Below are 23,984 nucleotides of genomic sequence, written 5' to 3'. Positions count from 1 at the left end.
GTCGTTGTAGGTAATCAAAAGATACGTCCGGAGATTTCACACAGAAAACCTTTAGGTACGAAGGTGCCTACTTCCAGTCGAAAATATTAGAAATATGAAATTTGGAGAAACGGAAAGTCCAAAACAGTAAATTTGTAGCATCACTCAAACCTTATATGTTCGTTTATGTATTTGTTCCTTAGTTATGGGTGTTTTTTATGTACCTACCTATTTAAGTATTTGATATTATATAAATTGTTGTCCGAGTAGCAACGACACAAAGCTTCTTGAGCTTCATAGCTTTAGAAGGGCTTAATCAATTTGTGTAAGATTGCCCTTTTTTTTTTAAACGCTAATGAAATTTCTAGGTTACTCCTTCTGCATCTGACACCAGGTACACAGTTTTTCAAAGCACATATGACATTTTTATCCCAAAGGGCTCTTTGTTACGAGCTCACGTGTGGTCCTTCAAAAGCGGTGAAGCGTGAACTTTGATTTATTACAGCGACTTAATCGAAGTGAGCGCAAGCCGCTATTAGGCGCGAATTAAATTAATTACATGTCCAATAAATTATTTGGCCGTTCATACGGATACTGAGCGGCTACCGCGAAAACCGAAATTCGCAAATTGCGGGGATCTTTCTCTTTTACTCCAATGAAGGCGTAATTAGAGAGACAGAGAAAAATCCCCGCAATTTGCGAACTTCGATTTTCGCGGTTATAGCCCTGGATAATAAAGCGAAGAATATGAGTATTGAGGCTGGAGTACAGACGAGATCATTTTTAAGGATTTTTTTTTACAGAATGTAACCCAATGGTATTCAACACACGCGTCCATCTGATACATAATTATGCCTCGCATCAGAGAATCAGGCCTAATTCCCGCCATACATTGACAGATTTGTCCACCAGACATTAGTATAATATGTATAGCTAGCTCATATTGGGATACCCTCCTCCAATTGAGGGGGGACTTAAATCTTCTCGAGGCAGAGGTGTAGGGTTGGAGCCGGTATAGCTTTATTTGATGTTTGCGCATTCTAATATGCCTACTTGAATAATAAACTATCTTTATTTTTAGCTATTTTGATCCGCTTCGTGTATGATTGTATAGTCGCCAATGATCAGACGCGGCACATTGACTTGCACAGTTTATTTGCTATTTCCTGATACCTACTCATAAATCAATCAATACACTGCTTAAGACGACCTCACTGACTTAAATCTCTGCACTCGCATTTAAAGACTTAGTCGAATGCTAATGTAAGTTTGTGGGTGGTATATTTTAAGCACATAAAGCTTATTGTAAAGAGCTTCGCGGGAGCGGCGACTTGAAACAGGAGAAAGCTACCAACATAAACCGTTAAAAACGCCCTATAAATATTTATAAGTTTCGATCGATTACAAATTGTATGCAAAACATAAATACTGGATTTAGTTGAGAGAGAGCAAGTGCGGTAGGCCCATGAATTTATTCAGCTTATTTAGAATCTTGCCGATTTGAAATGGAAAATTGCGTGAATATAATTACAGAACTTGAAAGCTTAGAGCGCTTTTCCGAGGTGCTAAGCTATCAAAGATAAAAACGACAAAATTCCTACTACACGTAGAGCGTTAAACTCAGCATTGGGCTAGTCGTGAGACTATTTAAGGCCAAGTAGGGTAAAAATAAATAAATAATTAAGAAACAATTTTACACAAAGAAACACTTGTGTGGAAGCTTTGTGATACAGGTACTGTAGGTACATAAATACCAAATTTCGTATTCTAAACTAACCTTGATAATGTAGCATAGGTTACTCATATCAATGTGTACATATCTGATTTACATTATCTATTAGTACCTATCTTTAAAACATCACTACCACGATAACAAATGTTGCAAATATCTGACAAGAAATCAGTAGCAAGGACGTTTTATACAATTTTTTAATTTTTTTAATGAGTCTTTACGAGTCCATTTAAGGCATTTTCGTAAAGAAAAAACTATAATATGTTACGGTAATCCTTTCAATCGTATGAGCAAGCAAACATGCAGCAGTCAAATTTTACATTGGATCTCCATTGATTTATTTTATTTTAACTAAGTACATTTACTGAGCTGTAAGTGAGCTCTTACAGTGCAAAGTAAACATATACCGGGTGTGGCCTGTAACACGAGCAAATAATTCAAACATAGATTGTACTCCTCAAACAGTGACACCTTTGTTCAACAACTTTTAAAAATTATGAAGTATTTAGACTCCCTATTTTTCACACAAAATAAATATTATCTTCAATGGACCCCATCGCCACGCCATATCATTGTGATTGACGTTGCTTGTTACGCCTTAAACATAACAAAATTCGCAATACATTGCGTCTTAGAATAAACTTTAAAGTGTATTAAATTAAAAATCAAACCACAAGTTATTTTTAAAAGTCGCTGAACAAATGTTGATCAGTATGAGGAGTACAGCCTACAGTTAAATTGTTTGCTCATATTACAGGCCACACCCGGTATGTCGCTCCTAGAGGCGCCTGTCAATGTGACCCCTTTAGTGGTGGTCCTTTCATCAAGTCAACGCCTCTACTATGTAAGGTGCTTGGGGATAACTTCGAATGCGGGGTAAATATGGAAATCGCTAATATCTAATAAGCTAGAAGCACGTTCTACTATATCAACAGTACGCAATATGTCTTAATAAGCGTAACAGTAGGGTGAGCGTTGCCAAAGTATTTTAAAGTGCTTCTAGTTACCTACTGAAACCCGTCCCGGGCCGCCCCCGACTGCCCGCGTTGCCGCGTTATATTGCGAATTGCGATGGACAAAGTGGAGTCAATCCGGAGCGGGGGTCAAGTCCCCTTTCAAGCAGCTGGCGAAGACCCAGCTTCCGGAGGAAAGACTTACCCTCAGCGCACCAGCAGTCTGAGGTCTAAATACTTAGCATAATCTATATTTAAAGAGATTATTAACTAAGGTAGTTACCCAAATGTATTTTACGTGATTTGACACAAACTTTTTTGACCATCGAAATCAATCCCTCATGTCATGTTGGTTCTGATTACGTCTCAGATTACGGTGTTTATCGATTGTATTACACACCACTAAAAATAAAGTACAAAAGTGATATTGATAAGTCCAACATGCGGTATTTTATCAGCAACGGTTGGCATCGGTATCGAAACTGCACATTGCATAACGATAAACCGCGAGACGGCCTGGCTGCGGCGCGGCTTATAGGTAGTCGGGGTAACGTAAGAATTAATCGTTTTACCAAATTTCAAACCTACAATCCCGTTGGCAAAAAAATAAAAAAAAACAACGGGTTGCACTCCGGGAGTGCCGGCAGAAGTGAAAACTCAACGACATTGTAACTCAAAATATTAATAATATATAGTGCAAAATGTCTGCAGCACTATGTGTAATTGAGGTTAACGCCATCTAGCGTTGTATCGTCGCATTACTTGAAACCCCTAAGCACATCACTGTAAGTACGTACTACTGGTACTACAGCTAGGTATATTAATACCAGTTTGAGGGAATCTCACTAGATGGCATTTAAATAAAAAAACAATGACATTGTCCGTCACACATCAAGCAAGCGCCCTGCGCCGCCTAAATGAAACCGCAGGCTCAGGCATACATTTTTGCCGCGCGGTAGGAAGAGAGGAGAGACGCCTTACGCGTTACGCCTTACGCTGTCTCGAGTTTATCATTTTTTCCCCACCTCAAAAAGTGCATAGCGCCGCTAAAGAAGTTTTGACTTAAAAAAAAACGTTTTTATTTTTTTGTAGCTAAACTAGTGGTTCGATTGCTTTGAAATTTGGATGTTACGTGCACTTAATAGTTTTTAATTTTCAGAAAAAAAATCAAGCTTCTTACTTGTTTATAATATGTTATTGCAGAATGCAGAATATATTATTGCATAAAATATGTTTTTTGTAAGAAAATCCATTTGGGGCAACAAGGCAAAATGTCTCACTAATGCATACAGGCCGTCCTACTTACGTACTAAAGGCTGGTTCACGTTTGTATGAGAAAAAATCAAACTCTAGCTAGAAGAAGCGCCACCCCCTTATTTGGTTACACTTATTATGTTGATAATGTACACCAAGTTTTGTAACTTTATCTCAACTACAAAGGGGTGCTCAACCACTTTGAAAATTTTGTACGTTGTATGTCTCCATTTATTTTAGGCAGGCGTGGCTCACTCCGCGATTTCGTCGCTTTGCTACAGGTAGCTAAAAGTACATCCGTTCGACCCCAATTTTGGGGAAAGCCATAAGCCGCGCGTGGCGCTGTCGCCATCTAGCGGCCATATCTGTGCTGATCGTAACAGACGCGTTTTGTTAGAGAGTGAGTCTTCTGTACCTATTTAGTACTATATTTATTCTGTGTTTTAGGTAGGTACCTAACTATATCAATACCTATTTAGATTTCTTATAAATGTTTTAATTTATATTTATAATTTGTGTATTTTTAACCCCCTTTTACCAAAATATGTGAATGCATCCGTATTCTGTTATCACAGCATCTTACAAAAGTTTAACTGTAATCATCAATATGGATACATGTTTACATATTGATGATTGCCTTTTTATGCGGTTCGAAGCATAATGCGCCAACGTAATTCGTACACGAATCAAGGAAATTGAAACCTTATTAGTGAAACAATAAATGTACGGCAGCGTGTAAAGAAAGTTTGGCAGTCTTGCGATACGATTTGAAAGAAAAGGCATTAAAGAGCTATGAAGTCCGTATTTACTTAATACCTTTTTGGATTGAGTAGGAGAGTAGGGCTACCGCCTGCAGACCTTACACCGTTATACTCATTGTCTTTGATTGCCGACTTTTGCAGCAGTATTCGAGACTTCACCTCACAAATTCTGACATGGCAACCTTATGGTCATTTCTGTGTTGAGAATGTACAAAATGCAAGAAAATTACAAAATGATAAAGTACCTAAACATAACGTGTAAAACCGTGAGATCGAAATGTCACACGATTAGCAATTTTAATATTATAGTTGTCGAAAAATAGAGTCGAATGCGGCTTCTGACAGCATTTGGGTTCTGTATCGAAAAATAATGTCATAACTACATTGCCGATCGAATAAGATAGGTTCTTTCTTTTTAGGGTAGTTGTATGTACCGTTTATTGAACGCTGAGTTTTCTTATTAAGCGGCTTTTTTGAAACGATACGTGATCGGTGTGTAAAAATATTGTAATTAACATCGAGTTAATATTTATTACGAGTGTGACCCTTATGTGGACGGCTGTGTCATTCATCGACATTTGTTTTGTGGTTTTTATAGTTAACACTTTTCCACACATGGTAACTGACTAACTACTGATGTGTCGAAATTTAGACAAGGGAGAAATTTGAAAACTTGTCATATTTTTTATGGAGTTCAAAAAATATGGTTTTCCATGAAATTTTCTAGATATATCTGCGAACATTTCTAACTGTTAGGAATTTTTCCATAACTTTCACATCTCTATAACTAACAGATGATGTGATAAGTGATAACATCTTAGGTCTTTCATCTTCATCACTACACATCGGTAACTCGTGGCATTTAGGTAGCACTTAAAATATTACTTTAATTAATTCCTTTTTTTAGTGGTTTCTTTTTCTCGACTCGTATAGGAATTAGTGTTGTTTATTAATTTTTAACTTTGTTTAATATTATTAATTAATTAGCCCAAATAATAATTAAGAATAAATATTTAAGTGCTATCTAAATGCCACGAGTTACCGATGTGTAGTGATAATGCATCGCAGTGTGTAGGTACCTACATCAGAAGTAGGTAGTACCTAGTTAATTTAGTTTCAAAATGTTAACGAATTCAGAAACAAGTATTTTGATCACAAATCATAATCATGATAACTCCTCTGCAGTACAACCTACTTACTTACCTTGTTATCTTTATAATTTAAACAGCATTTCTAACATTGAAATTTTATAATTTATTCCTATACATATATATGTATAAGTTTAGATTTATTTATTAATATAAATTAATAAAGGATATAAACAGGAATATAAAACTATTTAACTACAATTAAAATGTATAGGTATTAATGATTCTTGAAACAAATCTCATACGTAACGGTAGGTTAGATAAAAACGAAATATATTACGAAAGGAAATCAACAAGTTTTGGGCAAATAATTAATATCGATTCACATCACTAATAAAGATACTGAAGTGCTGTAAGTATGTAAATACCTAACTATAATAAAATGTTAGTTACCATAATAACACTATTACAGCACTGTGGTAATATAAACACGTTTTAGCAAATTATATGAGCTACCTTCTGCTCAGCGTCAGACGAGAGTTACTGGGTTAACGGCTCAAATATGTTGTTAAAACAAATATGTTACACTAAACCGACGGGTGAGAGAAAGATTTAGTTAAATTAAACAAATATATCGCCCAGCAACCGTGATGCAAGCCAATGCAGAAATAAGTTTGTACTTTGTACGCACAAATTGGTTGAACACGAAAGATTTGAGTTTGCGTTTTACAGTCAGAAGTGTAGTGACTATTAAAACAACGCTTCAAAATTATCTACCACTTTAGAATCTATTTTTATTGAGTGGGATATCAATATCGCTTTTCCTAAAGTTATTAGGTACCCTTTTGACGTGTAATCTTCATTCACGACTATTGATGCTGAGGTACCTAACAGTTTAAGGCTAACTAACATTCCATTTCTGACCGCAGCTGCACTACTAGTACGAATGCGTCGGTGTTCTTGTCAATTTCAATAGTAAAATGAATTACCATTAATTTGCTGCTGTCGTTGAAAATGGTCTATCACCTTAAGTGTTTTTGTGTCAACATCGGCAAATGTGAAATCATAATCTTTGAAATTGTAATGCGCTAAGAACTACGGTTTACTTAAGTAGGTCACTCATTAATATAATCCTTCATCAGCAATTTAAAAAGCAAAATGTATGCAAACCTCCAATATTTAATTAAAGATTTCTACAGTGAAGCGCTAATCATCAGGCAAATAATGTCCTTGTTTCTTGGGTAATCTTGTACAGGTTATGTTAATTTAAATTGGGATGTTTTAGTTTACTTTACATCATACACACAAAAATAAAGCATAAGAATAAAAGCATAAGAATAAAAGGTACCACAATCATTATAAACTCAATTTTAACGCAGTAAAATTCAAATTTAAATGAAATTGATTTTTGGTTATGCATTTTAGTGCCTGAATTGGTAGGCTCTTCTTGTTGAGTATTAATGAAAGCAGGCGCACCCATACTTCTCGGCTCTTTGAAGTCAATACCAAAAAACAGTCATTACAATTTCGTTCTTTTTACCTAGCTAGTAAGAACGATATTTGTATGGATTAAATCGTTGCAAAACTTCATTCCGCATTTTTTTTCTTTAAAAAAGAAGAGAAGAGGCATTTAGCTTCTTTTAAACATACACCTTTTTAATTTTCGACAGTGACGTCGTTAGCGATCAGGGAATTGGCGAAAATTCGATAATTGCGTAAACAGCAATTTGTCGGGCCCGATTAAATAACCGGTTCGAAAGCAAAAAAGCATAAACCATTGTCTTAATTTGTATGTTGTAATGCCCATTTACACATCACACATAAGTAAATAAATTTACTTTTTAACATGTTGGTGCTAAAAATTCCATTGTGGGTATTACAACTTGTATTAAAACAATTGTGGGACGCCGGCGCCGCCTACTCTGCTCGCCAGTAGCGAAGTACTTACACATATATGTTATGTACAACAATGTATACATTATATGTATTTCCAATGCAAGGTCTGAAAGTTCCAAATACAGAAACTAATTAAAGTTAGTTAGACACGTGTGGGGATTTAAATGGCTAAAATGAAATATATATGAATATTGCCAGTGTTTAGGTAAAGATCATTGGGAAACGATGAAAACATATGTCGAAAAAAGTCACCACGTTGTACATAAATTTATCTTAAACTTTACTAAAAGCTTGCGCCAACGCGAAAACATATTTAACACAAAGACTATTAGGGTCGAACACAAAACTTGTTAAATCTAATGCTTGTTTACCGCTACTAATATTACACTTTCAAACCCCCGTTTTACGACAATTCTATGACCCGGTACTAAACTGTTCAGCTATTCTTGAATTTCGACTTACTCGGAATCGCAGGCCTCTAAACTAAATAAACGCTCGTAATAAACGTCAAAATGCAACGGCGAGAGTACACTGTAATTGTTTACGTTACTGAACCAGCGCAGCTGCTATGGCGAAATCCCTTTTCGATATTTAATGAGCTGTTGATCCGTTTTTCATTAAACACTTAAAACAGTTTTCTGCCGGCACTTCACTGTACACTTAGCAACCCACACACACGTTCAGTTCAGACAGACATTAATATATGCGGCTCCGCCGTGTCTGATAATGCATCGACATTGTACCACATTGTAACGATGTCTCCATTGAATATTTATTTTCACCACACTCTTTTCCTTGATGTGTGCAAAATGGCATATTATGATCTTCTAGAGTGTTTAGTAATTTGATTATTTTATTTTATCATTTTATTCTATTTGATGTAAATATTAAGTTCTTATCACATTAATCTGAAGCGTTGGACTAGATTTATTTGTAGTTTTTCCTTGAGTTGTTTGGAAAAACCTTTGTATTTAGCTCGGCAGCGAATTTTGGAATAATTCTCTTGCATAGGTCTCAATATATTAAAGGTACGAAATAAATACTTTGTTTCCCACTCTCCCTAGTTATTTCAGTGTTTTTTTATTTACAAATTTTGCGTGATTAAAGATATGTTCAAATTGATCTTAGACTGAGTCACTGCAAAGTAGTATCTACGTTACGCAATAAAGGCGCGGTATAGGCGTAGAACGATCCCAAAATAGAAATTCGACTTGAAGCGATATCGAAACGGAATGCGAAAATTCAGCGACTAAAAACATTTGCTACTTATAAGTATCCATTTTAAGATGAGGCAAGATACATAAAAAGCAAGAAATCTTATTGAGTTAGTTATAGAGTTATCGACATTTTTACACAAACGCGCTAAAGTGTGGCAAACAAAACTACCTTCACATATACCCCTAAATTTCCTGGTACCAATAACAATATCTCATCTATAATTATTACAGAATCTGAAATTAAAGCAGAATTAAAAAACATCGACATAAACAAGGGTCCTGGTAATGATAATATTCCTCCAATATTCTTTAAACAATGTTCGTCGGCAATAGTTGAACCCTTACTAATATTATTTAACAAATCCCTTTCCGAAGGAGTTTTCCCTGCTCATTGGAAGATTGCAAAAATAGTTCCCATACACAAAGCAGGTGATAAGTCAGATGTCACAAACTATAGACCTATTAGTGTACTTTGTTGCTTGTCAAAAATATTTGAAAGTATAGTTTATAAACATATCTACACGCACTTTAAACTTATAGCCAGTCCCAAACAACATGGTTTTATGCAAAATCGATCAACTAGCACTAATCTTATAAGCTACACTGAATATCTTAGCTCCGCATTTAATACTCGTACCCAAATAGATTCCATTTACACAGACTTTGCTAAAGCATTTGACAAAGTAGATCACAATATTCTTTACACTAAAGCCGAACACATTGGACTGCACGGATCACTACTTAGATGGCTAAAATGTTACCTTCGAAATCGCTCACAACTCGTTAAAGTCCGTGGCTATTATTCTACTCCGTTCCCGGCTAGTTCTGGTGTACCACAGGGATCCAACCTAGGCCCTCTTTTGTTTCTTATATTCATTAATGATTTGTTAGATAACATTACATGTAACACATTAGCATACGCCGATGATCTAAAAATATTCACTAAAGTAAATAGTATTCAAGATTGTCAATTACTTCAAAAGGATATTTCTATGTTGAACGAGTGGTGCTCTGAAAATAACATGACACTAAATGTAAAAAAGTGCAATGCTATTACATTTACTAAAAACAAAACCCCAATTGTGTTCGACTACACCATAGATCATACATCTCTAAATCGTGTCTCAGTTATAAAAGACCTCGGTGTTTGGTTCGACGCAAAACTCTCCTTTACAGCTCACTACAACTATATAGTCGAAAAAGCATTTAGACTGTTAGGATTTATTTTTAGAACCATAAAACCTTTTAAGAATGCCAAAAGTATTTTAATAATTTACCGCACCCTAATTAGAAGCTCTTTAGAATACTGTTCCGCAGTATGGTCACCGCACTACAACACCCACATAGATCGCATTGAGTCTGTTCAAAGAAAATTTTTACGCCATCTAGTATTTAAATTGCGCCTTAAAAACAAACTACCCACATATAACAATAGACTGCACCATTTCAAAATTAATAGTTTACAAAATCAAAGACATATTAACGAATTATTACTACTGCATAAAATTATTCACAATAAAATAGATTCTGACCTTATTAGTAACATACAATTCCGGGTGTACCCTAAACCATGCCGTAACCCAACTCAGTTTTTAGTTCCACATGCTTCAAATAATGTTTCACAACATAGTCCCCTGGCTCGTATATGCACTTCTTACAATAAGATTTGTAATGATGTTGACATTTTTCATTTAAGTTGTAATAGATTTAGAAACAGTGTAATAAAATTATCACATACCTAGTTAAGTACATGATCTCATCTTAATTTTAAGATTCATAAATTAATTGTTAAGTATTAAATATTATAATTTCTAATGAATGTTGTGCTTGGTAGTTATTGAAATGTAAATTTAGTACTATAAGTTTAGCATATATTAAGACACATGTATCCAATTTACATTTTGTAACCTCGCCTTGAAATAAAGAAATAAATAAATAAGGAAATAAATAAATACATATTAAGGTGTATTCGGGTAATTCCGAAAGAAAAAACTAGGTACCTAATTTTCGAAATTACCCGAATACACATTTAGTCACATTATCTATATTTTTAAATATTTTAATTTATCTCGACTTTTCAGAACGCACCTCTACCTTTATCAAGCTAACTGGGTTACCTACATTTACTCGTACCTATTTAATACATTGTAACTACTATTGAAAACGGGGTATTTACCGTGTACCTATATATATTTGTATTTATGAGTTCTCGACATTTCGGCACTGGGAAAGAGGCTACATCGATAAGATCCTCACAATTAAAATTCACAGAGCATTGATCAGTTACCTGCTTTGTGAAGATGTTTCGGCACTGTTTTACAAATATAAATAGGTACCTACGCCGTTTTTAAAAGTAGTTTTGTATAAAGTACTCACAGTTCTAATTTTAACTTAATTTCGATAAAAGTCACTACTTAACACCTACCCATCAATGGATGAACAAAACACACTACAGTTGAACGAAAAGAAAAAGTTATACTTATTTCGCAGTGCATATTACATCCAGTGTACGAAGAGTTTCTCGAAATACATTAAGAAAACCGGTGCTAATCGGCCACTTAGCAACCCTAGCGAGGGTTTACATACGAAAGTGTTCTATTTCGGAATCGGTTACTCAGGCAGCTCTATTTACTTCTATACCAGACGCCTTCTGCCATTGACCTTGCCTCGATGCGAGCTTGTTGAAAAAAAAACGCTAGACTAAAAATTATGAGTTCGTTGAATTTTCCTACTCGTTTCCGATACTTTGAAATAATGTTTAAGAAAATGCTAGCTTTTTAATATCACGAAGTTAGCGAACTAGCGCAGGGCTTGGCTAGTAGGTATCTAATGTATCTATTAACCTTTATCTCGGCTAAAGCTTCAAAAATGACAATCAATGAATGGCAGTCTTGTTCATTAAATATAGGACACATGTTTGAAATACATAGTCACTAAGCCTCTGTCTTTGTCTTGACAAGATTGAAGGAACACTTGGCGACATCGACACCTTAGTACCTAATATTTACTTCGCCTTGTATTCTGCCTGTTTATAATGTAGTACAATATGTCGTAATATTTTTCCCGCCTCCATGGGGCTTTCTATCCTGTGTTTAATGTATTCTGGTCTAAAAAAGGTTACTTACTTGCAAGGCTGGTTGTGTAGACTGCAGATATCCTGCCTGGTTACCAAGATAGCTACATCATGGTGCTGAGGATGCGAGTCGTTGACGGGGTTCAGCTGCTGCTGCCAGTGGCAGAAGAGAGACAACGTCGTGTCAGCGTTGGTTGACACCTGAAGGTCGCGCGAGTTCTGCAGGGTTACAATCTTCACGACCACCACTTGGATCAGGTTGCCGATCGAGCGGTCCTTATAAAGGTCCGAAACCTGTTAAAAAAAGTTAAGATTGTCTTAAACTTTTAATCGCGTACTAAGGTCTAACTTTATTGGTTTTCCCTGGACTCATTCAAAAGCACACTTACCATGTTCATAATGGTAAGCAAGTAGGTCTCCAATGATTCGTTATCCTGATGGAACTCCGTCATGGACTTGTCGGCGACCAGCAATACTTCCACGTGCTGAGGCTTGCTCACGGACCGAGGTCGCCGCGGCGCGTTACCGGAAGCTCGTTGATTAGCAATATAATTGTTCTGAAAAGAAAATCACTATCAGAATTAACCCTATAGAAATAATGGTGGTAATTAACCGCGAGTAACCAATAGATTCTTATGATCAAGTCTTTCTCAGGCGATAATTACTACAGTGATTTAAGAAGAACTCGAGACTGAAGAAAGGTCAGTACCATGAAGCTTTGTGAACGTTAGCTGTAGCTGAAATAACAGTAGCTCTTACAAACGCAGTTTCATTTTAAATAAGCCTTATGTTTTCCTTACCCTCGTCCTATCATATTCTCGAGCGCTTGTGATGTTCCACGTGTACGGCGGTTGCCTGGTGGCACAGTTCTTCGCTTTCCTCCTACGCCTCCTATGCTTCTTCTGACCATCCCCTCGTCTCCTATTCATCCTCTTCCGTCCGTTTCTCACGTAAGGCATCTCCATTGATCTACTATTGCTGGTCTCTATAGAATTACTCTTTGATAGTGATTGGTTGATTCTATTCTCTCTTCTTTTTTGCATCTCAGCTCTAAATGCAATAGGATTTTTCCTTGCGTTCTCTAATCGTTTCAGTCTCTCGTATTCTCGTGAGCGCCTGTCCGCTGATTCTTTGCTGTCGTGGTTTCTTCTAACGTTAGTGTTTGTGTTTCTCCTAGGATGAAACTTTTGGTATTCCCTTTCGTAATATCGTTTGTAATGTTCATTGTTGTCAGTTCTGTAGTTTGCTGCTCTCTTTTTTCTGTGGTAAGCTTCGACTTTGTCGACAGCTGATCGTTTGAATATCACGTGTGGCCTCCCCGTCGAGTCGTCGCTAGGCACTTGATTGGACGGCTCGATCCAGTATTCTCCATGTTCTGTCCTTAACAGGCCTGCCTGTAATGAAATATTATTTATAGCAGCTAATAAAATGAATGAGCTATTTATTTCTAAATGTTGTGATGTCACCGGAAACAAATAAAATCTGGTTATGTGTAACCAGTTACAACTGACCACTTATTTCGTGTGTGATTCGCAAAATTTACTATCTCATCAAATTTTGGAGGCTGCGTGTTGTTTGAAAGCTGGGTGCGATCGATATTAGTCAGAAAATAATTCATTATCATAAAAATTTGGTAGATGCCTATGTATGTAAACATACATTTATGTGATTTATGTCTAAGAGCGTGCACTAAAAACTCCACCAGGCCGTCCAGTCCCAGTTACGTCACATGTAGTTTCTATTCGACGTTATATGCTCAAGTATAGTTATGACTAAACATTCATCAATCAATTCGTCAAATTCAAACCAAACGCTAGAAAAGCAACACTGAATGGCTCCATTGAGAGTGCGAACTAACAAACCGGTTGGCCAACCAGTGGGTCAACAAATCCGCGTCTTGTTTGCCGGTAACGGTAGATAAATTGATTGATAACGAAGTGGACGCAGCTTTGCGCGAATACTGGAAACACAGATCATGGACCTACTAGATGGACCATATTAAGATTAGTCACGGTCACCATACTCGTACATTGCGACACCAATACTAATTTAGTAGCAGCTGTTGCTTTTATTTGCGTCCACCTAATGATATATACCTATTACAGAAAATTACTTATTAACCGACTTCCATTTCATAGAAGGAGGAGGTTCTGTATTCGGTTGTGGCTATTTTTTTTTTCTATGTACGTTCACCGATTACTCCGACATCCGTAGTCCGATTTGAATAATTCTTTTTTTGTTTGAAAGGAGCTACCTTCGAGTTGGTCCCATTTTAATTTGGTACTGTTCTGATGATGGGATCCATGAGGAATTGAGGGAACTCCTCAATTTTTAAAGGCACATGCATGGTGATTTGGGTGTTTTCTTAAGCAACTCGAGCATTTTCTCCCGAAAACCACCACTTTGATGAAGTAGACCTGATGATGATGATTGTTTTGATGATAATGATGATGATTTTTTAAATGTAGTATGTTCAGCGATTACTCCGGCACCTGTGATCCGATTTGAGTAATTCTTTTTTTGTTTGGAAGGAGTTGCCTCCAAGGTGTTTCCGTATTATTTTTGGTTCTGGTTTGATGATGGGATCCATGAGGAATTGAGGGAACTCCTCAATTTTTAAAGGCACATGCATGGTGATTTGGGTGTTTTCTTAAGCAACTCGAGCATTTTCTCCCGAAAACCACCACTTTGATGAAGTAGACCTGATGATGATGATTGTTTTGATGATAATGATGATGATTTTTTAAATGTAGTATGTTCAGCGATTACTCCGGCACCTGTGATCCGATTTGAGTAATTCTTTTTTTGTTTGGAAGGAGTTGCCTCCAAGGTGTTTCCGTATTATTTTTGGTTCTGGTCTGATGATGGAATCCATGAGGAATTAAGGGAACTCCTCAGTTTTTAAAGGCACGTGTAAAGTGATTTCGGTGTTTTCTAAAGTAACTCGAGCATTTGCTTCCGAACACCGCCAATTTGATGTAGTGCAAGTGTAGCCTTACCACGAGTTTGACATTGACATATTCGCTAAGTTAGCGACGCTAAGATTTTCGTAACTTACTTTGTATGCATCTCGCTCGCACTAATATGCCAGTACGAGCGAGATGCAAAGAAAGTAAGTTACACACACGCTCGCGAATAAATCAATGTCAAACTCTTGGTAAGCTGGTAAGGCTACTGATCGGGGGTTTGGGTTAGGAGTTAAGGAGTCGGGGATTAAGGGGTCGAGTAATGGTGGTTGAAGGGCTGCTGGTTCAGGGCCGAGGGGTACATGCATCAGGGGTTGATGCGCTGTGAGGTAGAGTGATCGGGGGGGGGGGGGGGGGGGGGTTGAGGGCTTGGGTCAGTGGCGGGGTGGAGGATGGATTTAGGGTAGGGACAGGAATTATAATTTCCCAGACGGACTCGAGAAAATTCCTGATTACATATTTATTAAAGTAGGTACACGAATTTAGTGTTAATCATGATGTTGTTTTTCATTCATGCGTCGCGCTCTTAACAATGAGTTAAAACTAAAAATGGAAAAATAAAAACTTTTTACAAAAAAAAGAAAACCGACTTCAAAAAGGATGAAATAAAATATTATCCTTTTTAAGTCTATGCGTTACCAACTGATATGTTTGAAGTCAGTGCCAAGCCAAGTAGTAACAATACCCGTCAAAAATAATCAGCTTTATGACTATAAATCCCATTAGAACTGTACTAATAACTATTATAAATGTGTAAGTAATTCTGTCTGCCTTTTGTCGCCTTTTCATGGCTAAACAATCGAACCGCTTTAGGTGTAATTTGACAAGAAAGTAAATTCCTTGAATTGTTTTATATTTTGAAATGTAGTCCTCTGAATATGGGACGGGAAATAACTTCAGTCCCAATCCCACACTTGCCTGCCGACAAACATGGTACGCACTGTGCCAAGAAGGTTTGATCATGTGTTCTGAGGTGTATTCTTAGCTACAGTCGACGTCAAAGATATGTTTACACTTTGCACCTTACTACTTTGTAATAAGACGAAAAGTGTAAACATATTTTTAACGTCGACTGTACCTACAGAAAGTACGTTCATTGTCGTCGTGTAAGGCAATCCAACGTACATCCTTATCGAATCGCACCAAAATCATGGTATGCTTCAAAAGTTCGCTTGGCACCGACTTCAAACATATCAGTTGGTAACGCATAGACTTAAAAAGGATAATATTTTATTTCATCCTTTTTGAAGTCGGTTTTTCTTTTTTTTGTAAAAAGTTTTTATTTTAAATTAAATTCAAGGAGTAAACGTGGGTTTAGTACGAGTATGTTATACATAGATGCCCCTAGGCACAGTTGTACAGTGATTTTTTACAAGTAAAATCCTGTTATGGTGAGCCTGCGTAATACGAAGTCTGGAGAAGTAATCTATGCTAGAAACTAAACTGACTTTTGCGACAAAATGTAGTATCTTCAAGAGTTTTCGTTGCACTTATATGCCGTTTCTTCACTAAAATATTTTACCTTAAGACGTATCGGAGTCAGAATGATTGTGGGATGATAAAATTTTCTTCTTGTTATTGATATGGAGCAACTTAGAATAGATATATACGAGTGAGGTACAAGAAAGTTGTCGATTGCAAATAGAGATACCGTACCTTAACAATCCTGTTCATAATAAATAGAATACTTTCCATTATTCATCTAAGATATCTACACTGTTTAATTTTATAGTAGCAATATATGATGTCATAATTTATAAGTTTTATACTTATAATTATTGGTAACTACATAATAATTTGTTAGCAGGTAAATTGTTTGTTGCTTTGTAGTTTTTCTAAATATTATAGTGTTTATATGACTCACGACATTTTAAATTCGATTAAGGCGATACACTAAATCAGCTTCCATTGCTATTTAATTTTTTAAAGGTGGCTTTTTATTACTTTTTTTTTTCTTTATTCATCATTTTTCTTAGGCTAGGTTTTTATAATATGAATATAAAAGTAAAATATAAAAACACTTACAAAACAATAAAAAATACATATAAACACATTATAAAAAACCTAACCTAGGGTGCCGCCAGCAGCGGGGCAAGGCCCAAGCTACCGGTGGTCAGGGCTGCAGAGAGAGGAACCGGCGGACTATCCGTGTCGTGTCCAAGATCACCGCCTTCTGCATCTGTCCCTTGATCCAACCACTTATTACTTATTATTATTATTATTTTTGTTTAATCTCTCAAACGAATCAATATTTTAATTATCCAACTATAAAACTGACGAGTTTAAAAAGAAACATATTTTAAACAGGCTGTTTTTCACATCGTGAATTAATGTTGATTTCGAACTTAATGAATATATAATACATATACAGTGGAACCTGGATAATTGCAATCTCAAGGGACCGGCCAGTTTTTGTCAATTAACCAGGTTTTTCATTTAAGCAGGTCGTGTCAATTAACGAGGTTCAAAAAATCGTTGTGTCAATTATAGAGGTTTTCATTAATAGAGGTTGCGTTCTGACAAATTTCTTTTATGGAGGTGCAAATAACCATTTAAAGTAGATTTACACGCTTACGTTCTGGGTTTCTGGTCTATATATTGCTTCTGTCTATACTTGCACTTTTACACTACATTAATTACCACTTTATTTTCTTATCATTTGGGTTTAAAAAATTCCCTTGAATTGTAGAAGAAAGTTTTATTAGAATGTAGAAAGCATACTCTGTTTTTTATTGATCAAAACTATTTCACCTACTACAGGCTGTGATAGATACCCAATAACTAAATTAAATTCTGGATGGAGATATAAATAAAATGATCATTGCTATTAAAATATTGTTTCTGCTGTCTACAACTACATTATTTCAATTATAGAGGTAATAAGCAAGACTCGTTTCAATAATAGAGGTAAAAACAAGAGCAAAAATAGCGGATTTTTTTTGCACAGTGTCAATTATTGTAGAGGTCTTAAGTTGCGATGTGGTCAATTATAGAGGCAAAATTACGAAAAGCACTAAAATCTAAATTGCAATTATAGAGGTTCCAAAATTTCAATTATAGAGGCCTTTTGGTCTCAAGGGACCGGGACCGGACTTTTGGTTGCAATTATTGGGGTTTTCCATTTATGCAGGTTCCAATTAACCAGGTTTCACTGTAGATATGCCGTGAACTGTCTGTTCCTATAATAATTTATGCCGGTTACTTTGACACCAAAATCCTACATATTTTTAATTATTAGTTTATTTACTTAAATCATAATATTTTATTTAGGTATGTTTTTTCCCACTCAATTTCAGAATAAAAATTGAGTTTATTAATATAACCGCAAAGAATTTGCACGTTTATTTACGAATTCTCAAATCATATTCACCATAAATTATAAAAAATTATCACCTCACATAAATTTAAATTGTCACCTGCCGAATCCTACACCAAATCAGACGACGCAACGGAGCCACGCTGTTATGTCGGCGCCCAAATTTAATGTTTAATTTGTCTTTGGTTTTAATTTGTAGTTCTTTTGTGGTTTTCTTGTATTCTTATTTTATAGTTTCACAGTGCCTTGGTTTTTACTGTACCTAATGCTGTGTCACTTATTTGAGTAATAAAATAAATAAATAATTTACCCTGTGCGTATTTGCGAAACCTAATGGTTGGGTGTGGGCTTTAAACGCTGCATACATTAGTATAATCTTATCCCGTGTTGTTTATGTATTATAATATTTATAATTGTGCGATGGCTGGCTAGTCGGTCTGCCGCCGGCCTTGCGGCGCGGAAGGCCGTGCTCGTTCGTCGAACTATGGTTGAGGTTACATTCGGATGGCGACAGAAAAGTCGGGTCAAGCTACAGTTAGACTATCGCCCTATTCGAACTTTAAGATACGTGAAATATTACGGCTAGATACGATATGGATTAGACATGTCAGTGTCAAAAGTGACGTTATTGTTTTTGACTGGAGAAACATCACATTTGTATCCATATGTAATCCATATCGTATCTATCCGTAATATTTGACGTTTTTTTAAGTTCGAATAAGGCCGCAAGCTAAGTTGGCAGCTATATTGATAGCCGAGACTGTGCGAGTGTCATTTAAACATCATAATTTCATAAAAACACTTGCACATATTGGGCTATCAAAATCACTGCTACCTTAGCTTGGTCTGCCTCTAACTCTGCATGGCGTTTGACATGACAGAGTGTGGCATTATCATCATTAATGTCAAATTTCTGTGAAAATATGTCGTTTATGACAACCACACTTTGTTGTGTTCAAGTTGGTGCAAAGTTAGCTTAGACGGAATTTAACTCAGCTGCTTTTGCAACGTTCCTGCTACGGCATTGATGTGGGCGATGTTACAGTCAATTACCTTGATAACATCAGTGACGAATAGAATGTTCGTTCTTTAATAAATTTGCTATCGCTACAGTAATCCGGTACCGATACCAACGCAATTTATTAAAGATTTTGACAGTAATATCGGCCGCGTCGACGCTGCAACAACGCTTCTGAATTCGCCACACAATACCTTTAATTAGGGAAGGACGTATCTTGTCATAATTTGCGAAGAAAAGTTCTATAAGTTTTAGGTTTCCATATCATACGTAATAATATGATTCTAGCGTTTCGGGTTATTATTTATTTTTCCTCTTCATGACGCTATAATTTTGCAACCAGATTTTATGCATCATTGTCTAAATGTTAACAATTTTTTTATAGTGATTGCAGATTAAGTCAAATAATGTCGATGGTGGGTGGAAGACTCTGGGACTAGAAGGAGGAATAATACCTATGCATATAAGGTAGGATATAAGACACAATTATAATAAAAGTTAAGGACTTTGATACATACATACATACAGTAAACAAACAGGTAATTATTTTGTTATATCAAACTAAGTTTGTCTGCTTACTTTGCTGTTCGGTCGGACTTTTAAAAATCATTAACCCCTAATTAAGAACACTATCGTACTTATAAACTATTATCACATATTAGTCGTATGATCGGATACTATAGTTGGATATAATCAAGTTTTCTTATTACAATTTGAGTCTAAAGTATCTACTGAACAAACGTATCCCGCCTCAGCCTGTGAGGGTGCAGTGTACTGTACCTTTAGATTCCCTTAACTTTGCTATATATCTACAGGAAAGACAAGAATAAGTTAAGCTTACTATAAAATGTGTATGATATTATAATGGATACTTCACTGTGTTGCGTGTGCTTAAATACTTAGGCAAATTCAGTTACCTAGCAGACTAGGTACTAATAGAAAGAATAAAGGAGCACAACGTAGTAACGTAGAAAGTGAACGTGCTATACACAAATGCACGTCACTTTGCGATGGCAATATAGTTCTTATTATTATGCAATTTAAGTTGAATTTCGTGTATCGTGGAATATAATATTAATTCGTATGGTGAAGTATCCACTCGAGATGTCCAGTCAGTCGAGTGTTTGTCTTGGCCTAAGTGGATATGAATGGCGGTGTTTCTCTGAACAATCTAATGTACTGGATATCTAGTAAGAGATAAGGATCCATTGAGAAACGCCTTTGGATATAGACACAGATGAATAAATAGTTACTACGTATATAGACTATCGAAATGTATGGACATGTTTTTCAATGAGAGTCACGCGTATTCGGGAAACGAGATAATCACAAGATCTAGAGACGATATAGTGATGAACTAGATTTACATTAGATATCGACTAGATGTGACTTGGATATCTAAGTCATAACTTGTCGAAATCGTTCAAGAGGACCTCCAGAATCGCGGAAACGTCAAATTTGACATATCTATCTTACAAATATCTTTATATTATCCATATCGTAACTTGTTAAGGTCTAGTAGAGATCTAATTCATTTTCCGAATCGAGCCGAGTGTTTTTACAATAAATAAATATTATGGGACAGTGTTACTTGTATTGTGGGTCGTACTAGACGACGATATAGGTATATAAAAATACTTTGATACATAGGAAACATCCGTAGCTCAGCATGGATATCTTGTTATACTGGAGTCAGTTATGTAACGCTGCCATACATGACCCAAAAAAATTTTATTAAGCTATGAGCTTCATCACATCTGATATTTGAGTAATTCTAAGCATTTCTAGCGTGAAGTGGGGGGGAGGGTGGGGTACAAAGACGGCCACCATCCGTCATCTTTAAAAAAAATCTACTCTGATCCTGGTGGGTACTAGGGCAAGTTTGGTATCATTTTCGTATAAACCAAAGACGTAGAATTCATTGCTGATATTTGTTTTTTCAATTTCATAGTAATTTTACAAGAAAAACGTAAAAAGGTGAAAAATTTGGTTGGAGATTTTTGCTACGCGGAGCCGAAACTACAAAAGATAGAAAGTTGAAATTTGCACACTAGATTACATTTATAAAGTGTACAAGAGATAAGAAGCGATTTTGAGAAATTCAACCCCTAAGGGGGTTAAAAAGGGGATGAAAGTTTGTATGGGGTTCAAGTTTTATTTTAAGCTAGGAATTTGAAACTTCGTAAAACGATATATTATTAAAATACAAGAAAACTAATTTCAGCGTTTTTGAAAATTCATCCCCTAAGGTGGTGAAAAAGGAGTTGAAAGTTTGTATGGATATCAAAAAAATTTTCGAACGCGGGACTTGAATCTTTGTATTTGGGGATATTATTAAAAGACAGGAAAAGTAATTTCAGCGTTTTGTAAAATTCATCCCCTAACAGGGTTAAAAAGGGGTTGAAAGTTTGAATCCATTACAAATCCGAGTAGACACACATTTCTTATTGGCTCCCAGGCTTGAAATGCTTAGAATTACTCAAGGAACATATGTGATGAAGCTCATAGCTTAATAAAAAATTTTTGGGTCAACTTTATAACTGCTTCCGCTATTATGTGACAGCGTGATAAAACGGTGTCCGTCACTTTCTATCCCGCGGTGTTAAAAAGCGACAGTTATATTATGCTGATAATGGCATCCATAATACGCCTGCAGGAACAAATATTCGTGATAAACATACAAATAAAAGGGATTTGTACCCTGAAGTCTCAGGAACTCTAGATTCTTTGGCAGGGCCACTATTCACTAGGTTAGGAGGTTTTTGTAGTATTATGAAAAACATTTCAAAAATGTTCGTCATCAATAACTTGAGTAGTAGATTTAACTTTTTCTATATTGCATAACAATTTCAATAACTTATTTAAAATATATTTTGCAACAATATAAACAATTTGTAGGTTTCGCATTTGGATAGAAATTAAAGTGCGGAAGAGATATGATATGAATATCCTTCTCTGTCACACCTACACAAATAATCAAGGCAATACAAAGTAATAACAATAATCAACTGCACATAAACGCATTGCCTTTTACTTTCAGACTAACCCGCCTACGAATTATTTTATAACTTAATTCCTAGTATTCATAAAATTCCAGATATGGGTAGTGAACGAGTATGCACAAGTCGAATACGAATTATAATACTAGTATTTGAGACTTAATATTCTTAATATTTTATTTAAGTAGCTTTGTAGTTTATGGATTAATTTTTTAGATATGTACGTTTAAGCTATTTTTTTTGCTTAATAGTCTTAATAAGGTTTTTTTTTGCAAATAATTGTCAAAAATGTAACGGCATTACGAGTTGTTATGTATACCACAGCATTGATGACAATATTTCGTGGACACTTGCACGCGCGATACAATTCCGAATATTATTGAATGTTTTATACGAATCGTATACTTATGAAAAATAATATAACATATTTTTCTTGAGAATATTTAATCAGATGAGTACTAAGGGTGGTATTCCATGTCCAGTTTCTTCTCACATTTTGCTTAGTGAGCGAGTGTGACGCAAGGCACATTGGACCAAGACATTGGATAGGCGGAATACCAACCTTACCTACGCACATTATGCAAATGACGATTTTTGCAATAGCAATCCCTAGTACATACGTTCGAGGTTTTACCTTGAACGTCTTTAACGATCACAAAAGGAAGTTATTTCGATGCTCGCCTATTAAATATTCAATTAACTTTTGAACGCAAACTACTAAGATTTGCATCTTAATGCGGCGTGTACGCATACGTTATACGTTAAGTTTCTATATAGCTGTCATTGTTTCAAAGAGCTTAAGCACCACGGTTTCTTTAGTAAAGTTAGCTCTTTTGTTTAACCAGAAAAAGGAGCGCCAAGAGGAGTGAAGCCATTTAAAAACCTACGCATTTAAGGAAGTGATTCAATAATAAATGAAAGGGCTGAACCGAACCACTTAAAATACAATAAAAAGATAAGCCTTTTACTAGCATGGTTCCGCCAGGTAATTCTATAGTATGTAATTAATTAATTATATTTGACGACCGGTAGTGGGTAGTGCCCCTGCCTGTGAAGCCGATGGTCCTGGGTTCGAATCCCAGTAAGGGCTTTTATTTGTGTGATGACACAGATATTTGTGTCTGAGTCATGGCTTTTTCTACTTATATATTTATATATTATATATATCGTTGTCTGAGTACCCACAACACAAGCCTTCTTGATCTTACTGTGGGACTTAGTCAATTTGTGTAAGCATGTCCTATAATATTTATTTATTTTATTTATACTAAATACTTTGTAGAATTGTCTAATGTTACCGCGTGATTAATTAAAAATGAAATTCACACGGTATCTAAAAAAAAATATTTTTTGTCGTGACGATCACAAAACATGTACATATATGTATCTCTAATATTACTGTTTTTTTTTAAGAATTAGTTATTTTTTGCACAGCTTATGGCAATTGTATCTTATTGAACTGATGTAATTTTACTACATGTAATTATGATTACGTATATAATTTGTAGCTAAGTATTTTAGGATAATAAGGATAATGATATGAATTACAAAATAATAATGGTAGGTACCGATGCAATCTGCATGCCTACTTACTTCAAGTAGAAACTTCCTGACGTTCGATCCTGAAGTGTTCTAAAGCGAACACAAATAGACGAATATCACCGCATAAAGGATGACTCACGTTAGACCGGGCACTCCGGGCAGTGTCCGGGCCGGAGCTTCCGGCGCATCG

General features: G+C 35.7%; 1 protein-coding gene across 1 annotated transcript in view; it reads right to left on the bottom strand.

Annotated features, from left to right (window-relative positions):
• Positions 1–23,984, bottom strand: part of LOC134669624 (A disintegrin and metalloproteinase with thrombospondin motifs 7) — a 128,739-nt gene that overhangs the window by 30,914 nt on the left and 73,841 nt on the right. Inside the window, exons 5-7 of the mRNA XM_063527282.1 lie at positions 12,754–13,347; positions 12,343–12,510; positions 12,006–12,247 (exon numbers count right to left, since the gene is read on the bottom strand). Of these exons, the coding sequence (XP_063383352.1) occupies positions 12,006–12,247; positions 12,343–12,510; positions 12,754–13,347 (1,004 nt within the window). The remainder of the gene's footprint in view (positions 1–12,005; positions 12,248–12,342; positions 12,511–12,753; positions 13,348–23,984) is intronic.

Source organism: Cydia fagiglandana, chromosome 12, assembly GCF_963556715.1.
Source record: "Cydia fagiglandana chromosome 12, ilCydFagi1.1, whole genome shotgun sequence".
Lineage (NCBI taxonomy): Eukaryota > Metazoa > Arthropoda > Insecta > Lepidoptera > Tortricidae > Cydia > Cydia fagiglandana.
The sequence above is the reverse complement of the archived record's forward strand: the minus strand, read 5'-3'. Positions and strand labels throughout refer to the sequence as shown.